Consider the following 27,563-nt stretch of genomic DNA (forward strand, 5'->3'; position numbering starts at 1 on the left):
TGTTTATATATTGTTGTTTATTTGAGATGAGTATGGAATGAATGTTTTATATAGTTTCTAAATGAGTTAAACTGTATATGTATTTTATATCTACAAATATGTTGGGTAGAACATGGGTAGATGAGATAGCTGGTATGTGATAAAATGATGAGGTATGAAAGATGATTAAGAATGATATTGGTAGATGCACCAATTAAAGAATGTCATAAAACTAGCAGATGCGCTGGAGAATAATATCGGTAGATGCACCAAGTAGTGAATGTCGTAATCCTGGCAGATGCGCTTATAGGATAATGTCGGCAGATGCGCCAAATAAAGATTGTCATAATAATAGCAGATGCGCTTATAGGATAATCTTGGCAGATGCGCTTATAAGATAATGTCGGCAGATGCGCCTAAAAGAGAATGTCATAAACCTGGCAATCGCGCCTCATAGTGTATGACGTAATCCTGGCAGAGGCGCTTAAAGGATAATGTTGGCAGATGCGCCTTATGTAGCAATGGAAGTTTGTGCTAATTCCTTAGGTAAATCCTTAGGAATGAATGAATGACGGGTAGTTGAATTCCTAGGGTAAAATCCTAAGAAAGATAATAGGGATGAGTAATTGAGTTGATTGTTTGATGGTTGAATATAATAATTATATTATTGTGGGTTGAAAACCCTATATGCTCACCAGGCTCCCAAGCCTGACCCACTCAGTTTTCTTTGCATTACAGGTAATGGCACAAGAGTATAAGTTGGTGGACTTGACGAGAGATTTTGGATTATAGGCCAGTAGTTATGAATAACTGTTGTAAGGTCTATTTTGTTCTGTTTATGCTTTTGGTCTGTATTGAACATGACATCCCGAGATTTTGTTATATAATGAAAATACATTTCTTTAAAGAAATGCTTTGATAATTTTTATCATATTTTGTTTTGGGAACAAATTCCGCAACCGTTTTCTTTAAACGATCACTCTGATTTATAAAACAAAGCATAAACAAATCGGTCTTTTCTGGCCGTGAAAATGGGGATGTCACATGAAACCTGTAAAGCTGGAAGCTTGGGACCTTTTGGATCTCTCAAGGCCCAGATCTATCATCTACACTCAAAGGGACATCATATGCTTCACAATCTAACCCAAAATGGTGCAAAGGAAACCCTAGATTCAAGGAATCTATCAAATACACGAAATGGGAAGGAACTTGTACCTCAAAACGTGAATCTCAATGTGAACAAACCAGATCCAAGCTCCACAATCGATCTAGCTTGGGTTCTCTCACTCCTTCTTGCAAGGTTACACCAAAGGATGAAGAATTAGCCTCCAAAATGCACTCTAAGATCTCTTTGCTCTCTAGGGTTTTCTTATGGAAGTAGTAGCCGCAAATGACGGCCATAAGGGCCCTTAAATAGGGCTCAGACCCTGAGATTTAGGGTTTCACTTTACAGCGCGGACTCGTCGAGTCCACGTATCGACTCGTCGAGTCCGGTCATTAATCAGACAAGAATTGGCGATCCTACTCGGCGAGTCTGAGCGTCAACTCGTCGAGTCCCTCCATAAAACTCAATATAAATAATTAAAATCAGATACCTGGGAATCCGGATGTTACAATTCTCCCCCACTAGAATCAGACTTCGCCCTCGAAGTGTCATTCTACAAACAACTCTGGATATTGCTTTCGCATCTCCGCCTCCGGCTCCCAAGTCAGCTCGGACCCTTTGCGATGTTGCCACTGAACCTGAACCTGAACCAGTGGCACTTCCTTGTTTCTAAAAACCTTGATCTTCCGATCCACCACCACGACTGGCCTCTCAACATAATTCAGGCCCGCATCCACCTGAATATCCTCCAACAGTACCACCGCCGACTCGTCGACTATACACTTTCTCAACTGGGACACGTGGAAGGTATCATGAATTTGGCTCAACTCTGCAGGTAGCTCTAAGTGATATGCTACCTTGCCTACCCTAGCGGTCACCCTGAACGGGCCAATGTAATGGGGCCCCAGCTTGCCCCTCTTCCTGAATCGGATCACTCCTTTCCAAGGAGATACCTTCAGGAGTACGAAATCCCCCACCTGAAACTCATGCTCAGATCGCCGTCTATCCGCATAACTTTTCTGGCAACTTTGCGCTGTCAACAACCTCTACCTGACCTGTTGTATCTGCTCCGATGTCTGAAGCACTATCTCAGTGCTGCCCATCACTCGTTACCCCACCTCTCCCCAGTATATGGGAGTCCGACACCTCCTCCCATATAACAACTCGAAGGGAGGCATACCAATACTCGAGTGGTGGCTGTTGTTATAGGAAAACTCAGCAAATGGAAAGTACGTGTCCCAACTCCCTCCGAAGTCCAATACACAAGCTCAAAGCATTTCCTCGATCATCTGAATTGTCCGCTCACTTTGCCTGTCAGTCTGTGTGTGGTAGGCGGTACTGAAATGTAGTCTCGTACCCAACTCCTCATGGAATTTCTTCCAGAACCTGGAAGTGAAATGTACATCTCGATCTAACACAATCGAGATCGGTACACCATGTCGCGATACCACCTCCCTCACATACACCTCTGCTAGCCTCTCTGCGGAAGAGCTCTCACTAATAGCAAGGAAGTGAGCGATCTTCGTCAACCGGTCCACGATCCCCAAATTGCGTCAACGCCTCTCGCGGTCCTCGGCAATTTGGTGATAAAATCCATAGAAATTTGTTCCCACTTCCACTGGGGAACCTCAAGTGGCTACAACTTGCCATGCGGACGCTAGTGCTCGGCCTTAACCCTGCGACAGGTCAAGCACCTCTCAACGAACCACGCCACATTCCTCTTCATACAGGGCCACCGATACTCCCTCTTCAGGTCCAAATACATCTTAGTGGCCCCTGGGTGAATCCAAAACCTTGATTTATGTGCCTCCTCCATCAGAATGGTACGCGCTCCACCCGCAAATGGTACCCAAATCCGACCCTGAAAGGTCATAAGCCCTCGACTATCGGTAACAAACTCAGATACATGTCCGATCACCCGCTCTCTCTTGCGGTTCTCTGGTAACACGGCCTCCGCCTGAGCCTCCCGAATGGTGTCCAACATCGGCATCATAACTTTCAGCCGCATACAAATGTCTCGAATCAGGGCACTCTCCGCCCTACGGCTCAGGGCATCAGCTACGACATTAGCCTTGCCCGGGTGGTACAGGATCTCACAATCGTAATCCTTTACCACGTCCAACCATCTCCTCTAGCGCAGATTCAGGTTGGGCTGATCCATCAAATACTTCAAACTCTTGTGGTCCGTGTATATGGTACACCGAACCCTATACAAGTAGTGACGCCAGATCTTGAGAGCAAACACCACTGCCCCCAACTCCAGATCGTGGGTGGGATACCTGGTCTCATGAGGCTTCAGTTGCCTCGATGCATATGTTATCACGTGCCCTCTCTGCATAAGCACTGCACCTAAACCCGATATATATGCGTCACAATATACCACAAAGTCTTCCATCCCTTCCGGGAGGGCTAACACCGGGGATTTGCATGATCTCTGGCGAAGCGTCTCGAATGAGGCCTGTTGTTCTGGACCCCAACTAAAAGTCACCTGGTGAGAGGAACCACAATCTTGGAGAAATCCCTGATAAATCTCCGATAGTAACCGTCCAATCCCAGAAAGCTCCTGATCTCGGTGGGGGATCTCGGCACCCCCCAGCTCATTACTGCCTCAATCTTAGCCGGGTCGACCAATATCATTTTCTGGTTAACGAGGTGTCCCAAGAACTGGACCTCTCGCAACCAAAAATCACACTTGGAGAATTTGGTGAAAAGCTTCTCCATCCTCAATACTCTGAGAATCTCTCTCTGATGCTCCTCATGCTGCTCTCTGGATTTCATTATACCAATATGTCATCGATGAACACGATCACCGAACAATCCAACATCGGCCTGCACACCCTGTTCATGAGATCCATGAACGCTGCCGGTGCATTGGTGACCCCAAAAGCCATCACCACGAACTCGTAATGCCCATAACGAGTTCTGAACGCCGTCTTCTAGATATCCTCATACCGCACTCTCATCTGATGATACCCCGACCTCAAATCAATCTTGGAGAACCAATATGCTCCCTGCAATTGATCGAATAGATCATCGATCCTCGGTAAGGGATAACGGTTCTTGACCGTCAACTTGTTCAACTCCCAGTAATCAATGCACATCCGGTGTGAACCATCCTTCTTCTTGATAAAAAGGATCGACGCTCCCCAAGGCAAGCTGCTCGGTCTGATAAATCCCTTCCCCAGCAGCTCCTGAAGCTGTGAGGATAGCTCTTGTATCTCTGGTGGCGCAAGGCAATATGGTGCCTTGGCAACAGGCGCCGCTCCCGGAACTAAATCAATGCGAAACTCCACTTGCCTCTCAGGAGGCACACCCAAAAACTCCTCGGGGAAAACGTCCGAGAACTCTCACACTATTGGTACCTCATCAACCGATCTCGGCCTCTCCGCTTCCACTCGTGTGTCCATCACGTAAGCCACAAACCCACTATAGCCCTGCTGTAGACTCTACCTTGCCCTAGCAGACGAATAGAATGCCGACTCAGAACGGGTACCCTCACCGTACACCATAAGTACTCCCCCACTAGGGTCTCGTATCGTCACCAACCGTCGCTCGCAGTCTATAACAGCCCCAAAACGGCTCAACCAATCCATACCCACTATAACACAAACGTCCCCCCATCGCAATCGGGACCAGATCAATCAAGAACTCAACACCGAAGATCTTGAGTACACATCTCCGAATCACCTCAAAAGCGTAAACCGCCCGCTCTTCAGCTATGGAAACCTGAAGAGGTCGTCTCAACACCTATCGACAAGTACTGATGTGACGACTAAAAGCTAACGACACAAAGGATCGACTCGCACCCGAGTCAAATAACACCAAGGCATGTACATAATTCACAAGAAAAGTACCTATGCATATCATAATATAAGCACAATATCTCAAACTCAAAATAAATAGAGGAAGGAATACATACCAGCCACAACGTCAAGTGCTGCGCGGACCTCCTCCGCTGTCAACTGGAAGGCTCTCCCGCAAGCCTTCGGTGCCTCAGCCTTTGCTGGCCGGATCTTGGTAGCTCGGGCAACAGGTTCAAATCCCTGTGCCGATCCTTGCAGTAGCTGTGGGCACTCGGCCTTCCGATGGCCGGTCTGGTTGCAATGAAAGCAAACCGAGAATCCCTTGGGGCAATCCCTCGCGTAATGCCCCTCCTTCCCACACTTGTAACACACTCCAACTCTACACACCCCCTCGTGACTCTTGCCGCACTTCCCACAAGTGTGGCCCTTCAGACCCCCAGATCTCGAATCAGCGGGCTTCGCCCGCTTAGCTGTTGGCTGCGCCTATACCGGTCGCCTATCCCTCCTCTGAGACTCGGCCTCCTCCCTGACCTGAGTCTCCAGCTCAATCTCCCTCTTCCGAGCATTTGCCTGGAGCTCAGTAAATGTCCGGTATGATGAGTTCGCCACGAACTCCCGAATATCCCTCCTCAGAATGCTCAAGTACCGGCTCATACGTGCCTGCTCGGTAGACACGTGCTCAGGGCAAAACAATGCCCTCTCGTGAAACATCCTCGTAATCACTGTCACAGACTCATTTCCCTGCTTGTGGGACAAGAACTCCCGGGCTAGACGTTCCCTCTCCATAGGGGGGAACATACTCATCTTGAAACATCACGGTGAACCTCTCCCAAGTCACCACGATAAGCTCTACAGTAGTGAAGTCCGCCGTCACAAACTTCCACCAGTCCTTCACCCCCAAGCGAAGCTGGTTCAGTGCAAGCCGAACCCTCGGATGCTCTGGACATGAGAAAGTGTAGAAGCATCCCTCAATGTCAGAAATCCATCTCATCGCAGCAATCGGATCCTGAGTTCCATCAAACTCCGGTGGCTTCATGTTGCTGAACTATTGGTACAGCAACAAGTCACCTCCATGTGGCCTGGCAGCAGCAACGGCTGCAGTGGCCGCAACAACAGCAACATCAGTAATAGCAGCATACCGCTCATCAAAAGTCTCGATCAACGTGGTCTTGATAGACCCAAACACCTCCGGTATCTCAGCTCGTATGGTTGCAACCACCTCCTCATGAATTATCTTGCGAATCTCCTCATCGCTGACACTGTTGCGCTCTGGAGTGTGGCGCATACTCACCATGATGTCTCTGAAATACAACATAAAATATCAGAGACTTGTACGAGTGTACTCGCACTCGATAACTCAACCCTACTTGCTCTCCGGTACCCTAAGGATTCTTACTTGGATTGCGCACTGATCCGGTGTCTCCAGTAGTACGGGCCCTATACTACCTTCCACACCGCATCAGCATTCATCCCATGTCCTCCTCCTAGGATCCCAAATCACAAGTACTCTATATCTCACTAAACATAGTCTTCCCTTTGCTAGACTTATCATAAACTCCTCACTGCTACCTACTTGCTCTCGAAGCATCTCATAGTAGCAACAAACTCCTATGCTAAGGCATCACATCAGGCCACTCTAGTCCTAAATATGAATACCTAGCCTACTCTAGCATGCATAACATATCATATCAAATCTCTTAACACATAATGTAAGGGTATTTTGGGAAATCACCGTTCGGGTGTTGGCTGATCGTACACACTGCTCTGCTCTACTCGTTTCAAAACCTTTTACTCTTTTAGAAAAATTGTTTGATTTATGAAAAATTTCTCAAATCCCCGGTCTGAGTTTAGATACAGCCGAAGGTGCATCCGAATCCCTCAAACCAAGGCTCTGATACCAACTTGTAACAACGTAAATTTTCAAAACAATTTTTCGTTTTTAAAACATACATTTACTCATAAAATAATGTCAAAACATAATGTATCAAATGTTATCATCACAAAACATATCCCAGAATCTCATAACATAAACTCCACGAGTGTGTACGGATCATGTCGGCGCCTTTCCGCGATCATCACTAGGACCTGAAACACACAACACAACAATTGTAAGCATAAATGCTTAGTGAGTTCCCCAAAATACTACATACAACACATACGCCACTCGAGGTTACTGTACGACCCTCCGGTCGATGTGTCTCAGCGGGACCCTCCAGTCCTGTAGCTCGTTGGACCCTCTGGCCCAGTCATAGCTCATCGGACCCTTTGGTCCAGTCTGTATCGTTGGAGCCTTCGGTCTGGTCTATATCGTCGGGCCCTCCGGTCTGGTCTATACAACACATAGCATACATATAACAAAATGCACATAATCTCATATAAAAACATAGCACACGAGACCCTCCGGTCTACACATAGGTACCACTCTAGGTAATGCATAGCGAGAAGACTCACCTTGGATGTCTCGAATAACCTCGCACATGTATACACTGATCTAGCCTCCACCTACACACATAAACAATTATCTCAAATCAATAACGGCTATCCAGGCTAGACTAGCCTCTTCAATGTCCTCTAAGAAGGCTAAAAGACCAATTTACCCTTCAAATGGTCCACAAGTCAATATGTTGACCAAACCCTAAAAGTCAATAGAAGTCAACGGTCAAACTTTAACCTGACTCGTCGAGTGCACTCGTGTGACTCGGCAAGTCCATGCATGTCCTCTTCGCCCCTGGTCCTCACTTGACTCGCTAAGTCAACCCTACACTCAACGAGTCCACAGGTCGCGAGTCGCGGGGCAACCCGACTCGAATCGTCAAGTCCCCTTATGGGCTCGACTAGTTCCTCCCATGAGAACACTCAAACAATCTTCTGAGGTTAGATCTGCTTCTCCAACTAGTAGATCTAACCTTCTAACACTCGAAAGTCACGTAAATAGTGTGATACATGTTATCTTCATACATAACAATAAATTCAAGTTTTGTAGTTGGGTGTATTATTGACAATTATTGTTTTCAAGTTTTGAATCTGAAAATAGGAAGTTGAAGATAGCATTGGTTTGTAGTTGGGTGTGTTATTGACAATCATGTTTACAAGTTGTAACCTATAGGTCTTTTGGTTGTGTTTGAAGTTGTAACAACAATAAAGAGTGTGTAATCGTTGTTAGGTTTTTACTTTTGAATTTATTATTGTTATGTATGAAGATAACATGTATCACACTATTTATAAAATTATTTTTCATACTTAAAAAATTGAATTTATAAATCAAACATTCACTTACATACATCTAACATCCAAATACATGGGACCATCATGTGAATTGGTTGGCATTAGAATATGATTGAAGACAAATTTGTCGCCTATACATAAATGACACATCATGTAGTTAAGTCTTATAACCGCTGCAACATGAGTTTTTTCAGAAAGTGATCACAAAGAAAGCTTTACCAAGTTGCCTATTTACCTCCATAACCTCAGTCGTTCAAACTTGCATACTTACACGAGCATCAAAATTGATTTGATGAGTCGTTTCGATGGCTCTTGGATGTGTAATATATTTTGTTTGTCTTAAATTACTATTGTTATTTAAAATTGATATGGTTTATAAAGTTAAAAATAATAGTTTTATTTTCCTGGTGTGTGCATTCATAGGATGCTTGATGCCAAATATCTTTGTAGGTAGTGTTCATTTAAGAGTAGACTACTTAAAGACAGTGTTCGTAGCGATTACTATGGATGGAAACAACGAGACATTCCCCATAGCATTTGGTTTGGGGATGACAAATAAGGTGAACTCTTATACCTGGTTCTTGATGCGATTCAAGGAAGTTCTTCGTGAAGGTATGGAATTAGCATTCATAACCAATATTTTAATGTCATTAGTTCTTCTGTAGCTGAGGTATTCCCTGATTCTTATCATGGGTATACCTCCACGCGTGTGTTCAAGCATTTGTGAACAAGAGTAGGGGAAACAAACATTTGGAACCTTTGTTCTTCCTTGCATGCAAAGCATATAATATGTCTGATTTTCAACTAAGAATATGTTAGCTAACCCAAGATGCACGTGAGGTGCTTGTGAATGTCGGTTATACGAAATGGGCAAGAGCATATTTCTCTAACATCCATTGGAGTGTACTGAACATTGATATTGGATGTGATTCATATGTGAATTACATGTGAATCACATGTAATTATGATTTACATGTGAATCATATGTAATTCATATGTGACCAACTTGTGATTTACATGTGAATTACATCTTATTCATATGTGAATTACATGTGATTTACATGTGAATCATGTGTAATTGTTATTTACATGTGAATCACATGTGATTCATATGTGAATTACATGTGCTTTACATGTGAATCACGTGTAATTGTGATTTACATGTGAACCACATGTGATTCATCTGTGAATTACATGTGAATCACGCATAATTGTGATTTACATGTGAATCATATGTAATTTATATGTTACCAACTTGTAATTTACATGTGAATTACATCTTATTCATATGTGAATTACATGTGAATCACGTGTAATTGTGATTTACATGTGACTCATATGTGAATTACATGTGGATTGCATGTGATATACATGTGAATAATGTTTACATGCGATTCATATGTGAATTACATGTGAATCAGGTGTAATTTTGATTTACATGTGAATCACATGTGATTCATATGTGAATTACATATGATTTACATGTGAATCACATGTGATTCACTTGTGATTTACATGTGAATCACTACACATTTATAGTCTTGCTTCCAATTATTTACTAAAATATTATACCAATTAATAGTAACAACATTATGGGCTTAAAGTGAATTAGAAACCTGTAACCAATTAGCACGATTGTTGGTCGAGCATCTCCATACGTTTTCTTCACAACAACTTGAACATCACTACATAGAGTCTGCAATACACAAAGATATACTTCCTACTAAGAAAAAATATGATATAAAAATATGGAGTTTTATAATGAAAAAACAATGATTCTATTTTATGTGGACGAAAATTGATGATTTATCCTAAAAAGACACAAAGCAAAACAATTCACATCAAATGATAGATGCAGTTAAACTACCAACAAAATTGAAAGTCATCTACTACAATCGCTTGCCATGATTCCTGGCACTCCTTGAAAACTTCAAGTGATATAATATATACAACCAATAAATGTCAAAAAAATGAAATGTTTAACTTAAATGAAAATCAAATCAAATATACATACAAGTCTAACCTTTAGGGAAATTGATAAAGCAGTTTGACAGAGTAGATGATTAAATCGATAAGCGACACAGTTGTAATGAGAGTGAATGGAAGGTGATGAGCATGATTTCCTGTGTTGTTGTCTTTCCAGTCACTGCTTTAATCATGTCCTGTATTTTCTGATGCAGTTGTAGACAATTGTGTATAATAAGTTTAATCAAGCTTTTATAGCCAAAACCACTCAATCAAGTGAGGTAGACCGTATACAATCAAAACAGATACAATAACATCGATTTAATCATGTTTCTACTTTCTAGGAAATTCAATTTCAGAAAAAAAAAAAAGCATAGTACCTCATCCACGTGTCCAACACTATCTTCTCTTGGACTCATGTTTTTGTGATAGGGAAAATGATGTGTAGGTCGATGTGGAGGAAGGAGATGAAGGCCAGAAAGAACTCAGAAGAATAGATTTGAAAGCGAATAGATTTGAAAGAAAACCACAATCGATTCAGATATTACAAAAAGGAAGGATGAATTGTTGATGATCAGTGACAATGAAGCCTAGATCGTTAGAGTAATACAAATTCAACATCGATTGGTGATAACGACAAGGAAATCTGGATCGATTGTAGATCTAGATATGACAATGAAAGGAGAAGACGAGGAATAAAAGTTGGAGGTGATGCGGTGATAGAAAGAATTTGTGTATACCTGATGAGATGGAGGGGAGGAAAGGGAAACTGGGATGGAGGATCCGGTGGCCGATTGTTGATTCATTCTATGGGGTGACGATTGACGACGACATGATCAATTGATAATGAATATTAATCTATTCAATCAATAAGGGAGACAATTGGCGGAGGAGACCATGGATTTCGGTCGGTGGTTCTTGATTGAGGGGAACGATCGTTGATGAAGTTGTGAGAGAAAAAGATGGATGATGAGACGGTCAACTAATCGAGGGATTTGGGAGAAAGATGTCACACCCCCGAACCAGGACGGCAGAAACGTCTGGGGGCGGGTGACTTCATCTTGTAATATCATAACAGTTGATTATAAATGAAACATAGCAACCAAACATCATACATTACAGATACCAACATGCATTGTTTACAACTTTGTATTTGTTCATGAAGTTACATCCAAAAATAACATAATGTATGATATTTCAAAAATACAACAATTATCCAAAATCCATAGCTGCAAAACCTACTTACTGAGTCCCTGAGAATACGAGTCGTTTTGAAAAGCGTCAACATAGAATGTTGGTGAGTTCATAAGCATATTTTTAAGAAAAATTTGTAATAGTTTGTAAAACTCCAGAAAATCCAATATTTTCTGTAAAAATAGTTTGAGAGTCTCATTCCAAATCATGTATAATTGCATGCATGTTCTTTTGTTTCCTTATTTGAAATTAGAGAGAGAGAGTGTTCTCAGAAAATCCTGTGTTTTCTGTTATACGAAAAGTCGTGGTCTTAAAACCCTAAGACCAGAGTGGTGAAATTAATTACAAAATAGACGACACATAGTTTTGTACTTTATAAAATGAGTAGAGTGTATATTCCGCGTAAATTTTAAAATAATATTGTTATTCTCCATGTGAGTCGTTACAACCATACTAATGTAACTAGAGCGGTGTCTTGACATTCTTCAGGCGTTGGTTTCTAATAAGATATTTGTCACCCTAGACTGGCCTGTCTAGCTGTAGTGAACAACTCAGGTGTGGGGGCGTCAACCCTGTATAGATCTATACACAATATCTCGCTCTCCCTCCAGGAGACTCTGGTTATAACTAAAAGACTTACGGTGTACACTGAAGAGGTACGGTGAATGAGTGTCTCACAAGAACCTTAACAACATTTACGCAAATTTTCGAATCCCATTATTGAATATTATAAATAACATTCCTAGTGTATATTTATGACTGATGTTTTATGACACGCAATAATTCATGTCGTAAATTTACACATTGCACTAAGAGTGTTTAGAAGCCTTTATGACAGACAGTTTATGTCATACAACTTTTGTGTCATAAAAGTCTAATTAGTTCACCATTTTGGTAGGTTTATTTATAAACTCTTTTAACAAATATTCAATTTTTGAACTAATATATTTATAACATTTTGTGTAAAAATAACATATTACCATAGGTTATACACCATAATAATAATAACTTTTACATGTCTTGATTATTCTACAATGCACATAAAACTTAAAAATTTTCATTATATTTTATGTATTTATACAAATTTTGTGGAAAAGTGAGTTTGTTCCATTTTTACTACAATTGTCATAAATAACCCATTTTTACCAAAAATATCCTAAATGACTCATTTTTACCATAATTATCATAAATAGCCCATTTTTACCACAATTATCATGAATAACCCATTTTTATAAGTGTTTGTGGCAAAATTTTATATATTTAAATTTAACATTTTGAGTGTAAATGTTCATATTTTACCATTTTTCAAGCTTTCATAACCAAAAATTGTTTTAACATTTTCTTGGACATATTTTTGTGATTTTTAACACACATCAAGAGAAACCATTTTTCAGCTAACAACTTGTTTCCATGTTTTACAAAACACCAAAATAAATGAAACAACACCAAGATAACTATGTTCCAACAACTTGAGACTTAACAAAATCTCGAGCTCCTGGAGTGTAAGCATGAAATATCAGCATTTCATCACACATAAATACATGCAATTATCCAAAGAGTTTACACAAGACTAGACTTGTATCCCCCCCCCCCCCCAAAAAAAAAACCCCAAAAAAAAAAATAAATAAATAAAGAAAAATAAAAAATAAGGGGTATGAAGATCACCTTGGGGCTTTTTTTGAAATGTAGAGGAAAATGAAGAAGGATTACGAGCCTATCTTACCTTTTTTAGGGTAATCTCAAAAATACGGGTGTTCTAAGGAGTTTGACACACAACAAAGAGTGTAAATTGAAAGTTCTAAGCACATATATGAAGCTGTGACATCCCCATTTTCACGGCCAGAAAAGACTGATTATGTTTATGCTTTATAAAAATCAGAGTACCTCCTTTAATAAAAATGTTGCGGAATTTGTTCCCAGTAAAACATGATAAATACGTTATCAAAGTATTTCTGAAGAAAAGTATTTTTATTCATTTTAAAACATTTGGGATGTCATGGTCAATATAGAAACATAAGCATAAACAAAATTTACATTCATTATCACTAGTGATTTACATCTCCTTAATCTCTCAGTGTAATGTAGCTTTATATCGACACCTGTGATACAATTAAACTAAGTGGGTCAGGTTGGGAAACCTAGTGAGTACATAGGGTTTTCGACCCATAATAACATAGTTAATTTGTTTATTCACATAATACATGTAAAACAATTAACCCGATTACCCATCCCCATTTTCTTCATTTAATATTCCCTAAAGAACTATGTTAAGGGTCATCTCCTATATCGTATTTACCACTCATTTCTTTACATCGCATTTCCTTATATGTTCGTTCCTAAGGACTTTTCCTAAGGATCATCTCCTACATCCCATAGACAGCAATGATTCGGGGATTACTCCCTCCATACATGCCTAGTAAGGGTTGGGGTATCATCGCATGAATACGTAGTTACAACATCATTTGAAACTGTAATTCATAGTAAGGGTTGGGGTATCATCGCATGAATACGTAGTTACAACATCGTCTGAACTTGTAATTCATAGTAAGGGTTAGAGTATCATCACATGAATACGTAGTTACAACATTGCCTGAACTCGTAATTCATCACCTACAGGTTATGAGCCTGCTGGTGCTTCCACGGGGTTGTCTATAATAGTCCGTGGTCGCCATCTATACTCTGGTAGATGACTACATCTCCAAATTGTCGGACAAGGTTATAGTATCTTTCATCCTACATCACCGATTCATCATCACCTATCTATCCTCACCTAATTATCATCACCTTCCTATCATCACCTATCTCTCATCATTTGATTTCATCACACACCAACTATTTCATCTACCCATGTTTTATCCCAACATATTTGTAGATATAAAATAAATATGTAGTTTAAATCATTTAAAACATATATAAAATCATTCATCCAACATAGACAACAAGTATCCAGATAATATGCACACATAGCACGTAATTGATATAAAATACTTCATATCTATGTGTAAGATGAAATGGACCATGCACTCACTTGATAAGGTGGTGACTCGGTATTCGGACAGCGCTTCGTTTACTTTAAAATAATTTCCTTCGACGAAACCTAGTATTATTACCACTAGATTTTAGTCTAATATTTACCGTGACTAATTATTAGTCTTATTATTATTATTATTATTATTATTATTATTATTATTATTATTATTATTATTATTATTATTATATAAGCGTTTAAACAATACTTTCCAACCACTATGTACAGACAGGGGCCAGACATAAAACACCGGAGGGCAGGACCATTTTGGCATATAGCACTTCTGAAATCCAACAACCCTATGCGGCCCTTTAAACCAGATTCCCCGTACCGCGAGTAGTTAAAAGGATATTGTAACGACACTTATATAAGTCATAATAATAGCTCAAATACTTATTATAAGTTCATAATAATAATACTAATTTTAAATATAAGCTATATTAAAATAGGGTAAGCATAACTTACTTACAAGAGGGGTTTTAGCTAGGAGTCGGGATCTGCAGGGGCAGAACTTTGTCGCTAAATCTTTCTAAGAAAGATTCGTGCAGCGCTTCAGCACTCACCTTACTATACTAAAACTACAGAAAGAGAAGTCGAATCACGAGGGACCGAAATGCTCGGGGGATAAGAAGAGAAATACTCTTGAATCAAGAGAATGGTACAAGAAATATGAGAGCCCAAACCTCTTATTTATAATAATTGAATTTACAAAAACTACCCTCCATAATTACTTAATGACCTTATAGTTATATAAACGACTAAACACCCATTCATAATACTATTTTAAATAGATTTAACGATATTTGTACTATACTAACATCAAATGTACTCAACACTAGTCTTATAATAACCGCATCATCGATACCCTTCTAATGATATATACATTTGTATATATATATATATATATATATATATATATATATATATATATATATATATATATATATATATATATGTACGTATATATGATTTATACTTTATTTTAATACATAAATATGCTATTATAATTTGTAACTCATTCATACGAACTCCATTTTTTACGTTCTTTATATTCACGCATTGGTATTTACGAGTACTACAACTTTCATTTAGACGCCGTCAGCTAATTCTCATTCTGTCTCAGATTTTCAAAACTGTATCGAATTTATCGCGCTCGAAGAGTAGGGACCAAATTTCGTCCATATCGTTAACATACGAGCTCTACTCTCGACATTCCTTATATCCGCGCGTAGGTAAAAATAAGATCTAAAACTTTCATTTAGACTCCGTTGACTAATTCGCAACCGATCTTAAATTTAACAGTAGGAGGAGATTATACTGTTAAATGTCCGCGTAAAATTCATAACTTCTACATACGGACTCCGTTTTCGTCTGTCTTTTTACCGTTGAGTTCCTATTAATGAGATCTTCAACTCTCATTTAGATCACGTAGGCCAAAAACTGCTCGAACTAAAATTCGACTTTCGGACCGTGTACTGCTATGTCAAATGTTAGAAAATTCATAACTTCCTCATACGAAGTCAGATTTGGGCGTTCTTTTTATGGACGCTCTCATTTTAACATATTCTACGACTTTTGTTTAGATTACTCAGGCTAAAAAGTCATCTATCGTAAATTCACTATTTACGTCTCCCAGTGCCGTGCCGGTATTGCCGAAAAACTTCGACGGGTTATAACTTCTTTGTTATAACTCGGATTTCGGCGTTCTTTATATGTACTGAATCCTTGTAATATATAATACAACTTGGTTAAGATTAATCCTTCTAAATAATCTTCCATCAAAAACTCATTTTTGATGCTTATTGTCTCTAAATTGACTAGCTCGGATCTGCAGGCGTTACAGAAGCAAAAACACTTGAATCAAACATGAACTTACAAACTTTGTGATCCTTGGATGAAGACTTCTTTGAAGAACACACACTCACACAAAATCTTAGAGAGAGAGGATGAGAGAATGTTGAATGTTGAGAGGAAATGAGTTGGAATTGAAGTTGTGAATCAGGGTGGAGAGGGAGATAGTGGCAGGGAGGTAGAGAAGAGGGGGAAAGGGGTAGGAGTTGACCTATGGTGTGATGTGAGATGCATGGGTGTTTGTGGGACAAAATCTTTGTTATATGGTGTGCTATATTGAGGTGGCCTCTCTTATTACACAAGTCATTTTCCTTTTTTTTTAATAAATGGGCCAACCGATTAGGGGGGTTCTCGGCCCACATGATGGCCCAAAATGGTGGGCTTCGATTTGCCTTGGTCCAAGAGAGTTTTCGGCCCAATTAAAGCCCTAAGTAGCTGTTCTCGGCCCAACTAAGACTCAAGTGTTATTCATGAATCATCTAACCACAATCTTTTATACAGTAAAATAATATATTTTCATGAGATTTAGTACCTAAGCTTAGGTGTGCTGTAATATATATTCATTTTCCTCATATATATATATATATATATATATATATATATATATATATATATATATATATATATATATATATATATATATATATAAATTATGTAAGAATATGAAAATGATACGAATAAATTTCTCTATATTTTAAACTATATGCAACATAAAGCTTGGGATAGATGTCCAATGATTAAATCAACACATCTTAAAAACTTTAAAACATGATTGAATACACTTTGAATTCAAAGAACTAAAGAGCTACAAAGGGAAATTTATAAAAAAATCCTAAAATTTTGAAAAAAACTTCAATAAAATCACAACTTTGTTTTAACAGAAAAGTCTTAATTATTTAATATTTTATTCAAATTTACGAAAAAATTATTTTTTATATTTCACCATCAAATGATGGTTTAACAGAAAAATCTTAATTATTTAATATTTTATTCAAATTGACGAAAAAATTATTTTTTATATTTCACCATCAAATGACAAATTGTATGGTTTTTTCAAAAACAATATGACTTTTCTATTTCAAAACAATATATAACTTTATTGAAACATTTTTCTGATTTTCTAGCTACAAAACCAAAACTTTTATCAATAATTGCAATGTAGAATGGATGATAAGTGAACTTTGAAAACTGTCGACCTCCTCTTTTTCAAAAAAATATCCATCAATTTCCAAAAATAAATAATTCGATATTTTATAACACCACCCGCAAAGATGTCACCACCGCCAATATCCACCCTTATCCCCTCCACCACCATTCTTACCGCCGTATTTCCGCCAAAGTCCCCGCAATCATCATCACTTTCCGACCCCAAACAAAGTCAATCCTCGTCTTCTCTCAGCCTCGTTCCGACCACCCGCAGAAAGGCTGCCGCCGGCGTCATTCTAACATCCATAGTTTCACTAATCCATTTCCTCCATCAACCTCCTGTCGCCACCGCATTCTCCTTGGGCATTTGTACGTGAACTACGATTCATGCTCGCTTCTCGATTACTCCATCGTTTTTTCGGATCAATTTGTCTACTCATTGATGTGATATGTTAAATTATCTCAGCAGGACCAAAGGATTGGCTGAGAGAACAAAAGAAGAAGGCATCCAAGTATCTATTAGCTCCGATTGATGCCTCTCGCAACAGTCTCCAGGCTGCATACCTCATAATCAGTACTGTTCTGAAATTGGTTAATTTCTTTGGTATCGATTAGATTGAAGTTGAATTTGTTCTGAAATTGATTAATGTGAATTGTGATTCGCCAGCAGCTAGTGGAACTTCACCGGAAAAAGACTTGGAAGAAGTTCAACGGCTGCTTATATCGGCTTCTAGAGACTGTATTCCTCAGGAAAGGAATTCCATTGTTACTTTTCAATCTAATACTGGCGTTGAGGTTTTTCTCTATATCCCTAATTCCTTCCCTTCGATACTTGAACTATTCATCTCTCATTGTTACTTTCAGTTTATAAGGGGATACAGCTTTTGATTGATCCGCCATTTTTAATGGAATATGACCTTCGTTTTCTTTTCTGCTTGCAAATTGCTTATTATAATCTTCAAGTAAATGAAATCATCATATTTCAACTTGCAGGTTTGCACATTCAAATTGGTCCTAAAAAATGCAGCTTCACTGCTTGAAGACACTGATCCAACAAAGGTGGAGGCTGAGGCTAAGCTCACTGATCTTGAAAGGTACTTCAGAATGATTATTTCTTTTCTTCCCAGAAAAAAAAAAGTGTTCACTTTTTCATATTTCTTGAATTTTAAATACAATAAAAAAATATTGGTCCTTTCTTTTTTCAATTAGTTTCTTTTTTGAGAAAGTTTGTTACTTTCTTCAATTGCAGGTCTCTTAGTTCTCTTAATACTGTTGCAAATGGTACTTCCCCTCGGCTTGTATCTGACAGGTATTTCTCAAACATTCAGGACACAATAAAAATATACTTTTTCAGACAAAAAAGTACCAAAATTTCGGATTTCAGAAAAGAAAAAACTCGGAAATTTCAAGAACAAATCCGTATTCTGGAATTTTGAGAAAATACTTTGTTTTTTTATTAAAATCTAACAAAAAGTTAAAGAAACATAGCAAATGGAAAGTATAAACGATACAAGGGCTTGAAAACAAACATTTGATTGAAAAAATGTGACATTAAACACTTCGAAATGAACATTTCAAACATAACCTTTAAAAAAAACACTCCAGGATTTCAAGAACAAGTCCAAAATAGGGCATGATTGAAAAAGTAGTTATTTTTCAAAACCCAGACATTTTTTTGGTTATTTCTTTAAATTGGATAAAAATATAGTTAGTTTAGTTAATACCCAACTAGTGAAGTACATTGTTATTTTCCTATACGTTACTTTTCTTCTCTTTTCTACAGACAAAAAGTGGCAGATGCACTAATGGACACCATATCTTCCCTTAACAAATTCGAACAGGGTGTCAAAGATTGTCTTGAAATTTGACTCATTCAATTACTTTCTTGAATTTTCCTCATGTTTTCAAGAAACTCTTGATACCAACATTCATGTCACACTTGTTTCTTTCTTGTGATAACATTATATTATTTTTACTGAATCACATCAACACCAACTTAACAAACCTAACATAAATATAAAAACTTTGTATAAATATAAATATAAGAAAAAAAGATTCACCAAAGATATGCAAGTCAAATTCAATTGTATTTTGGAATTGCCTCTCCTTACAAATCCTTTTTGTTTTGTGATTTGCTAATTTAATAAAGTAATAAGGCACTGCGTTGTCTTTCATTATTATATTTTATGATTTGTTTTCATGTAAACTGTAATTGCATGATGATTTCTTATTAATTTATGACATCTCATTCATGTAAGTTGTAATTGTGGCTAAGTTTGGTATATTCTTAGTATAGAAGTTCATAGTTCAACATTTTGAAAATAGCATAAATTCTTTATATGGGTATATATGTATAATTGGGACAACAATGTTTAGTTTAAAATTTTGAAAATAATACACTTGATACGTATATAACATGTTGATTTTTCAAGCTTGCAACACTAGAGTGTAACAATTTATGATATAAACTTAGCATTTAATGTATGATTAATAGATTATTGGTTCATTGTAATTTGATGTTATAAAAATGCCTCAACTCAACATTGATATCATATTTGTTTGTTTACTGTGGATAACATTATATCTTTTTCATTACTCCGTCAAAGAATCAACACCAACAAACCTAACATAAATATAAAAACTTTGTATAAATATAAATATAAATATAAATATAATAAAAAAAGATTCACGAAGAAATAGTTTTTGGTGAACCAGAAGCTTGCACCAAATACAACCGACAGCAAGGCGTTCCATCATCGGGGTGGTTCTGAAATGACCTCGGTACCCCTCGCAACTTATTAAACAAATTAAGCGGATCATGCAACAACCCATAATCAGCATCCGGATCCCCAATTTGTGAAAGATTCACCTCCGAAAACCCTAAAGTAGGTAGCAAATGATCAGGCCAATCACTGTAGAAATGAAAGCTGTTAGAACTCGAAAGCGTTGTTGATTGTTTGTTCATGAAATCGGCTAACAAAACGGTTTTTGTGAGGCTGCAATTGTCTGCTATTGTTTTCAATACTCCCATGGCTTGTGAATGAGGGAGATAATAGATTATTCCTTCAAGAATCCAGACTGTGTTTTTTTCGGGGATGAAGCCTGATGATTGAAGCTTTTTGAACCAGTCTTCTTCTCTCATATCTGCTGCTATTCTTGTGAGGGATTTCGATTGTGGGTTTATGGAGTTGTTTATTGCTGTTTGAAGTAATGTCTCTTTCATTTCCAAGACTTCTGGGAAGTCTATTTCGTAAACATCGCTTTCTTTTAAGCAGCTCAATCGGTATGCCCTTGTGTCCATTCCTGTATGTATGCAGACAAAATAACATGAATATTGCCCAAATTTATATATTTTTTAAAAATACTTTAGTGTTAAAAGACTTAAATCATAAAGTATGTTGTGAAATCAATAAACCGCTCGATAAACAGGTGAAAGTATGTTGCCAAGTTGTTGTTTAGTACATTTTATACCAGTAAAATAGTTAGTGGTTAAATTGATAAAACAGTAAAAATAAATTGTGTGTTTTTAGTATTTACAACAAACAATGGCCTTTTAGATCATCAACTCATAGGGGTTTTTAGTAAAAATAATGTTTGGCTAGCTTATAAAATGTAAAATGACTTATGACTTTCTTAATGCTTTTATAAAAAAAATGTTTGAATTAGTTTTTGTAATGGGAAAAATTAGTAAGTCAATAAGTTAAAAAAATGTTTGACTAGCTATTATATGTAAAATGACACAAAAATGACTTATTAACTTATGATTTTTTCAAAAAATTAGTTATTTGAAACTTTTTTAAACTTGCGTTTTCAATCTTATCAAGAATTCAAATCGAAAAGTCTTTTTCTCCGTCTAAACATCTTTTTAATTTATTGGCTTTTTGAAAACCCCAATAAATAATAAGTTGTTTCAAAAAGCAATCTCAAATACCCTCTTAATACCATTTTCTACATCAAGTTGATAATAATTATATAAAAGGAATATTACTTTTTAAGGTAATTAAGTTTTCGGTTTGTTTACATCTGAGTAATTATGTTTTTTGATACACATCTAGGTAACAAACTTGTTGGAAGTGTTCACATGTGACCATTATCACCTGTTATAGCAGGTCATAATGGTAATATATGAATACTTTCAACAAGTTCGTTACATAGATGTGTAAAAAAAATAGTTACTTAAATATGAACAACGAAAAGTAAGAGTAAATTACACGGATGGTCCTTGTGGTTTGGAGGGATTTGTGGGTTTGGTCCCTAACTTATTTTTTTAATTCGGATGGTCCTTACTGTTTATTTTTGTTATGCGCTTGATCCTTGTCATACCTAAAAAGACTATTGTGCCCTTATCAATTTATTTTTTTAATAATTTTTCTTACTTATGTATTTTTTTTTATATATTTAAAAAAATTAATAGACCCTATATATCTATATCTGATCACCATAAACCTAAAACAATGTTTGAGAAATTTAATATGGGTCCCACCGGTCGCCATCTCATCTCTCATCCTCCTCAACTTTTATTTCATTTCCATCTTTAATGATATTGACGTCTTCATAATCCCTTTTTTTTGGTTCGTCAACTCCGGCGAGCCAACACCACAACCCACTAAAGATGAAGAGACAATGGGTTGTGGTGTTACTTCACTAGAGTTGAAGGACCGGAGAAAAAAGGATGTTGAAGACATCGATGTCACTGAAGATGAGAAAGAAATAGAAGTTGAGGAGGATGAAAGATGAGATAGTGACCGGTGGGAGCCAGATTAAAATTTTCAAATGTGGTTTCAGGTTTAGGGTAAGTAGGTACAAATATGTGGGGTCTATTAAATTTTTTTAAATATATAAAAAGTAAATACATAAATAAGAAAAACTAAATAAATAAACAAATTAATAAGAGCATAATAGTCTTTTTAGGTAAGTTAGGAACCAAACATGCAACAAAAATAAACAATAAGGATCATCCGAGTTAAAAAAATAAATTAGGGACTAAACACACAAATCCCCCCCTAAACACAGACATGTAATTTACTCATATTTTTCATTGTTAATATTTGAGTAACTATTTTTTTTATATACATCTAGGTAACAAACTTGTTGGAAGTGTTCACATATGATCATTATGATTTGCTATAGTAGGTCATAATGGTCATATGTGAACACTTCCAATAAGTTTCTTACCTAGATGTATACAAAAAACATAACTATCCAGATATGAACAAACCGAAAAGTTAATTATCTCAGTAAGTAATATATTTTTATTTTGTATACATTTAGTCATTGAAATTTTTTGTCTAGATTTGACCCCTTAACTTTTTTTTGTACACATCCGGTCATTATAATCGACTACTTTAGGTTAAGCCGAAAAAAATGACTTAATAGGGTAATATATTTTTTTTCCAATTTATACACATTTAGTCTTTAATGTTTTTGTACACATTTAATCATTTCTTTGGGTTGTGCTCACGACATCCTATATGGGACAACCATTAGAAATGTGTTTTCATATGTGGCTCGTTCCTCACTTATATCAGTAATATAATTCACGAATCGGTTAAATAATGTTGGTACTTTAGTTTTCTCAAAGTAAAAGATATCTTCGCCTTTGGTTTCATCTATCTTCATAGCAGACAACGAGATTCTTTTTGATTGCTTCCTCCCAATTCGAATTTTCACTACCAATACAAGAATTAAGGAAGACACTAAAAGAATTTGCACTTCCAACGCAAAAGAACACATTAGCAAAAGAATTCTTATATCTCCATAACATACAACGAGATTCTATGTAATTGCTTCCTCCCAACTCGAATTTGCATTTTCAAGACAAGGAATATCGTTGTATGATATGGAGATAGATGAAACTAAAGCCGAAGACAGCTTCTAATTGAAGAAAACTAAGACACTAACATTATTTGACTGAATCATGAATTAGGTTACTGATATAACGGGCAAACAATGTATAAAAACACTTCATTAATAATTGTCCCACGTAGGATGTCGTGAACAAAACCTGAAGAAACCGGTCATAAGTACTAAATGTATACAAACTGAAAACTATATGACCCTATTAAGTCATTTTTTTTTCGGTTTAACTTGGAGTAACTGATTATAAGGACCGGATATAGGAAAAAAAACAAGTCAAATAGTCAAAATATGAAAAAAAAAAAAAATTCAATGATTAGATATGTACAAAATAAAAAATACCATTACCTGATTAAGGGATGTTTGGATTAGCTTATTAGCTTATTTTTTGTGGGAATAAGCAATAAGCAAGTGGAAGATGCTTATAAAAATTAGCTTATTTAGCTTATTCCTAACACAATAAGTTGGTTTTTAAAGATTTTATCCAAACACTTAAACTTAGCTTATTGTGGTGGAAATAAGCAAATAAGAAATAAACATCCTCTTTTTTTCCTATCCAAACACCCCCTAAGTCATTACCCTTAGTGTGTGTGTATATATATATATATATATATATATATATATATATATATATATATATATATATATATATATATTCTAGATGTATATTTGTTTTTATTTAAAACTTATATAGTTTTAAAACATAACCCGCATATTTATTAGTTTACGCTTACAATAAACTATTAAATATCTTTCTATTTTTTGTGTATACTATCTTCCTATTTATTTTAGATGGTGACAAGTATCATTTAATTTAATTTAAATTTGATCGGACTGTTCAATTTATACATTTATCATCATCTTAAATAGATAGGAAAAAAATAAAAACAAAAGGTATGAAAACATTTAATTTCTCTAACTAAAAATAACGATGTTCCAAGGACCAATTTATCTTAATATATTTGATATTAATAAATAGCATAAAACTATAATTTGGTATTATTTATTGGATCGATATCAAAATTTGATGTAATATAAATATTAAATTGGAACAACTTTAATATAAAATGAATTTATTATGAAGAATATTAATATATTTTATATTTAATTATTATAATATTTGTCATAATTTAAGAGTACATGTTAGACTTTTAATGATTTAATTAAGGAAGTAAATACTTTAGACCAACTTCAACCTATTTTTATTTTTTCCCCAAAAAAATGAAATAAAAAAATAGGATAAATGATGTTTCATCTCCAAACCTACTTTATTTCTTACCCCATTTTTACCTCTAAAAGATATATTGCTAGTATATATATTCTAATCTTCCAAAATCCAACTTATATAAATTATCATACACACCCTTTCTACTATTTTGGTTTTAACAAATATATAATCTATATTTTTTTCATTGCAATAATATTAAATAAATAAGATTATATTTATAATACTTAATTATAAGTTTTTGTAAAATACGTCATCGTGTTTTACAATTTCAATATATATTTAAAGTTTTATATGAATTTGATAAATAAAGAACAAACTTTATATTTATAATTAATTAATATAAATTTTTATATAACACAATATTCTAAGTATTAAATATTACATTTAATTATTATTAATAGATAAAAATAAACTAGAAATATATAAATATAAAAAAAAGACTAAAGCTGACAACTCATTCTCATTTTAGAGGAAATGAATAATATAACACCATATTTTGTTGTTATAATATTTATTTCTTAAAAAATAGAGGAATAAATAGAATAAAGTTGGAAAAGAATGAAGAAAGAAACGAAAGAAATAATTAATAGTTAAATTAAGAGACTAATTAAAGTAGCTTATGTTTTTTTAGATTTTGCCCAAATTCTTAACACTTATTAACATAATAAACAACATTAAATATCAATTTAGCATTCTATAACTAGTGATCATCATATACAATATTTAGTACAATAAACCATACCAAAATTTCTTAGTGGTTTAATCTCTAAAAAATAGAGTTAACATAACATAACAAGTTAGCATTTTGTATAACGTCCCCTCCAACACATATTCATACTATTGTAGATATCCGTGTCAATATCATTATGCCAATTATAGCATATTAAATTAGAAACAAAAGTACAAATTGTTATGCGATCAGTACAAACTAACCCAAGAATTCAAAAAAAAAAAAAAAAAAAAAGAAGAAGCGATCACGAACCTGCACCAAGAAGAACGACCTGAGCTCCGCCGCCAAACGACTCAAGAGCCGCCTCGAGCTTGGATTCAAACCATAAAGTCCGAACAGCAAGAATCACCCCAGAAACTTCTCTCGCATTATTCATCCGGTCATTCTTAATCTTCTCATAAAGATTGGTCAAATACGTTTCTCCGGCGAACAACTCCGCCAGCTGATCATTCACAACATGCTTCCAAAGTGCCCTTCCGGCCGCCGTCTGACAAGCCGATCGTTTAACCGAGTCCCAATCACTCTCAATCGTTGCATGAAGCTCCCGGAGAGCTTCACTGTACAACAACTCCGGCCGCGGCCAGTTTTGGTGGTCGGGAAGTCTGCCATTTTGTTCGTACGCCATGTTTATGGCAGTTGGGTTTTGAAAGAGTAAATAGAGGGAGATAGAGAAGAAGAAGGGTAATGTTGGAAATATATATATAATTTATAGCTAAGGGATAAGGGAAAAAGAGATAGCCACACAATACACATGAAATTTGAAATGAAACCAAATGGTTAAATCGTATCCATGTTGTTTGCATAGGGTCGTGAAGTAGTCCACGAAGGCCACCCATTTTTGCTATACCTTTTGGTATTCTTCAACACTCTGAAAAAAGTAAGCTTCAAATCAATGGAGCCCATAAGAGTGAGATTATTTTGAGGTTACAAGTGCTGATGCGTCAAGTACAAGTGGTGTGGAAAGATCTTGAGAGACGTCATGTTTTGAGTAAATGGAAGTGATAAAGTACAGTTTTTGTTTTGTTTTGTTTTGGGAATAGGAATGGTTGGTGGTGGTGATAATGGTGTAAAGACAGGCTGTCTTGATCTTGTTGTAGAATGTGGTTTTCAGGTGGTTAGAATTAGGATGCTATGGACTACTTCAACAATTAGCTATCGATATACTTTTTCGTCGTTGGATATTTTAATGTACTAAAATATCAAGTAGAAGAGGGTCAAGAGACGATCCAACAACATAACACATCATACAAATGAAGTGAACATTTTATAGGGTAAAATTAAAAATGTGTAGTAATTGTATAAATCAAGTACAAAACAAATTTAACTTCTCATAACCATATATAACATATTTCAATCATCATCTTCATCTTATAACAATACCCGTGTGGGGTCGGGTTAACCGATAGTTGCTATCTTTTTCATGTAACTTATCTTTTTGTTTGTTTGGTATTGGTTTTGGGAGCTCATGTATATCTTTTAAAGTAAGTTGATATTTCTTATATGTAAAATTATAAATAATTAGTAACAATTTCATATGTAAAATCAAATATTACTTTTTGATGGGACATTAGACATATGTCAAATATATATGTCCCACAAACTATTAGTTTTTTTTAGGATGGACGGAGTCGAACGGATTTGATGGCAGGTTCACAGCAATACTATAAGTACCGTGGACTATATGGCTCTAAGAAGAGAAGGTACTGCCAAATGGGGATCTTCGCAAGTTAAGTAAACCGTTGGGGATGCGCTCTCTCTCTCTCACACTCACTTACTCACTCACTCTCTCTCTCTCTCTCTCTCTCTCTCTCTCCCTTGACCATTTGACCAATAGTCAAATTTCAAAAAAATATATATATCCTTTTTACCCACTATAAATACAACTCTCTATCATGTCAAATACCAAACATACGTTACAATTCCGTTCCATTTTCTTCAATTCCATTCCAGTTCTCTTAGATTTCATTCTCACTTTATCCAATCCAATTTTAAATGGATTTTTGTGGCAAATCCAAAAAGGTCGATTCAAGAGAAAAACATAGCCAACACAACGAAACTGAACACGGTTCTCAAAATTTTCCATATTTCATTCCCGAAACCCAAATGTCACATTATCCCCAATACCAACCATATCAACTCCAATACAGCAAACTATCAATACAACAATCCTACAACCAATTTCGACTTCCTTAAAAATATTGGCTATAATCAGTATCCCTACTTTTCACAATCTATTACGGAAACCCAATTCCAATATTTAACTCCCGAAGAATCCAATTTTATGATGCTCAAAGCCTAGAATGCGAATAATCTATCGACAAACTTGTTATCATTCATCAAACCCAATAAAGAAACAAGCAATAAACTTGAACCCTAAGGCAAGATCGAACAATTTATACTAAACAAAATTTTAAAAAAAATGGATCTAAAAGGAAAAGCGGTGTTAAAAAAGT

The 27,563-nt window shown here is 36.0% G+C and overlaps 2 protein-coding genes across 3 annotated transcripts; one reads left to right on the forward strand and one right to left on the reverse strand.

Moving 5' to 3' along the window:
• The first annotated feature begins 17,283 nt into the window (after positions 1 to 17,283).
• Positions 17,284 to 19,279, forward strand: LOC145103313 (plasma membrane fusion protein). Of its 2 annotated transcripts, none has more exons than XM_079040874.1 (6): positions 17,284 to 17,665; positions 17,763 to 17,870; positions 17,967 to 18,091; positions 18,290 to 18,390; positions 18,546 to 18,605; positions 19,080 to 19,279. In XM_079040874.1, the coding sequence occupies exons 1-6, from the start codon at positions 17,422 to 17,424 to the stop codon at positions 19,162 to 19,164; spliced, it is 723 nt and encodes a 240-aa protein (XP_078897000.1). In that variant the 5' UTR covers positions 17,284 to 17,421; the 3' UTR covers positions 19,165 to 19,279. The 2 variants fall into 2 exon arrangements, with proteins under 2 accessions (XP_078897000.1, XP_078896999.1); XM_079040873.1 differs by having other exon boundaries at positions 17,285 to 17,665; positions 17,964 to 18,091.
• A 641-nt stretch (positions 19,280 to 19,920) lies between these two features.
• Positions 19,921 to 25,942, reverse strand: LOC145103314 (Leucine carboxyl methyltransferase). The gene is made up of 2 exons (XM_079040875.1): positions 25,363 to 25,942; positions 19,921 to 20,599 (listed from the first exon to the last, which is right to left on the reverse strand). Exons 1-2 carry the CDS (start codon positions 25,733 to 25,735, stop codon positions 19,983 to 19,985), a joined length of 990 nt encoding a protein of 329 aa, XP_078897001.1. The 5' UTR covers positions 25,736 to 25,942; the 3' UTR covers positions 19,921 to 19,982.
• Between the last annotated feature and the right edge of the window lie 1,621 nt (positions 25,943 to 27,563).

Source organism: Lactuca serriola, chromosome 4 (genome assembly GCF_051521515.1).
Source record: "Lactuca serriola cultivar US96UC23 chromosome 4, Lser_US96UC23_V15, whole genome shotgun sequence".
Taxonomy (NCBI): Eukaryota; Viridiplantae; Streptophyta; class Magnoliopsida; order Asterales; family Asteraceae; genus Lactuca; species Lactuca serriola.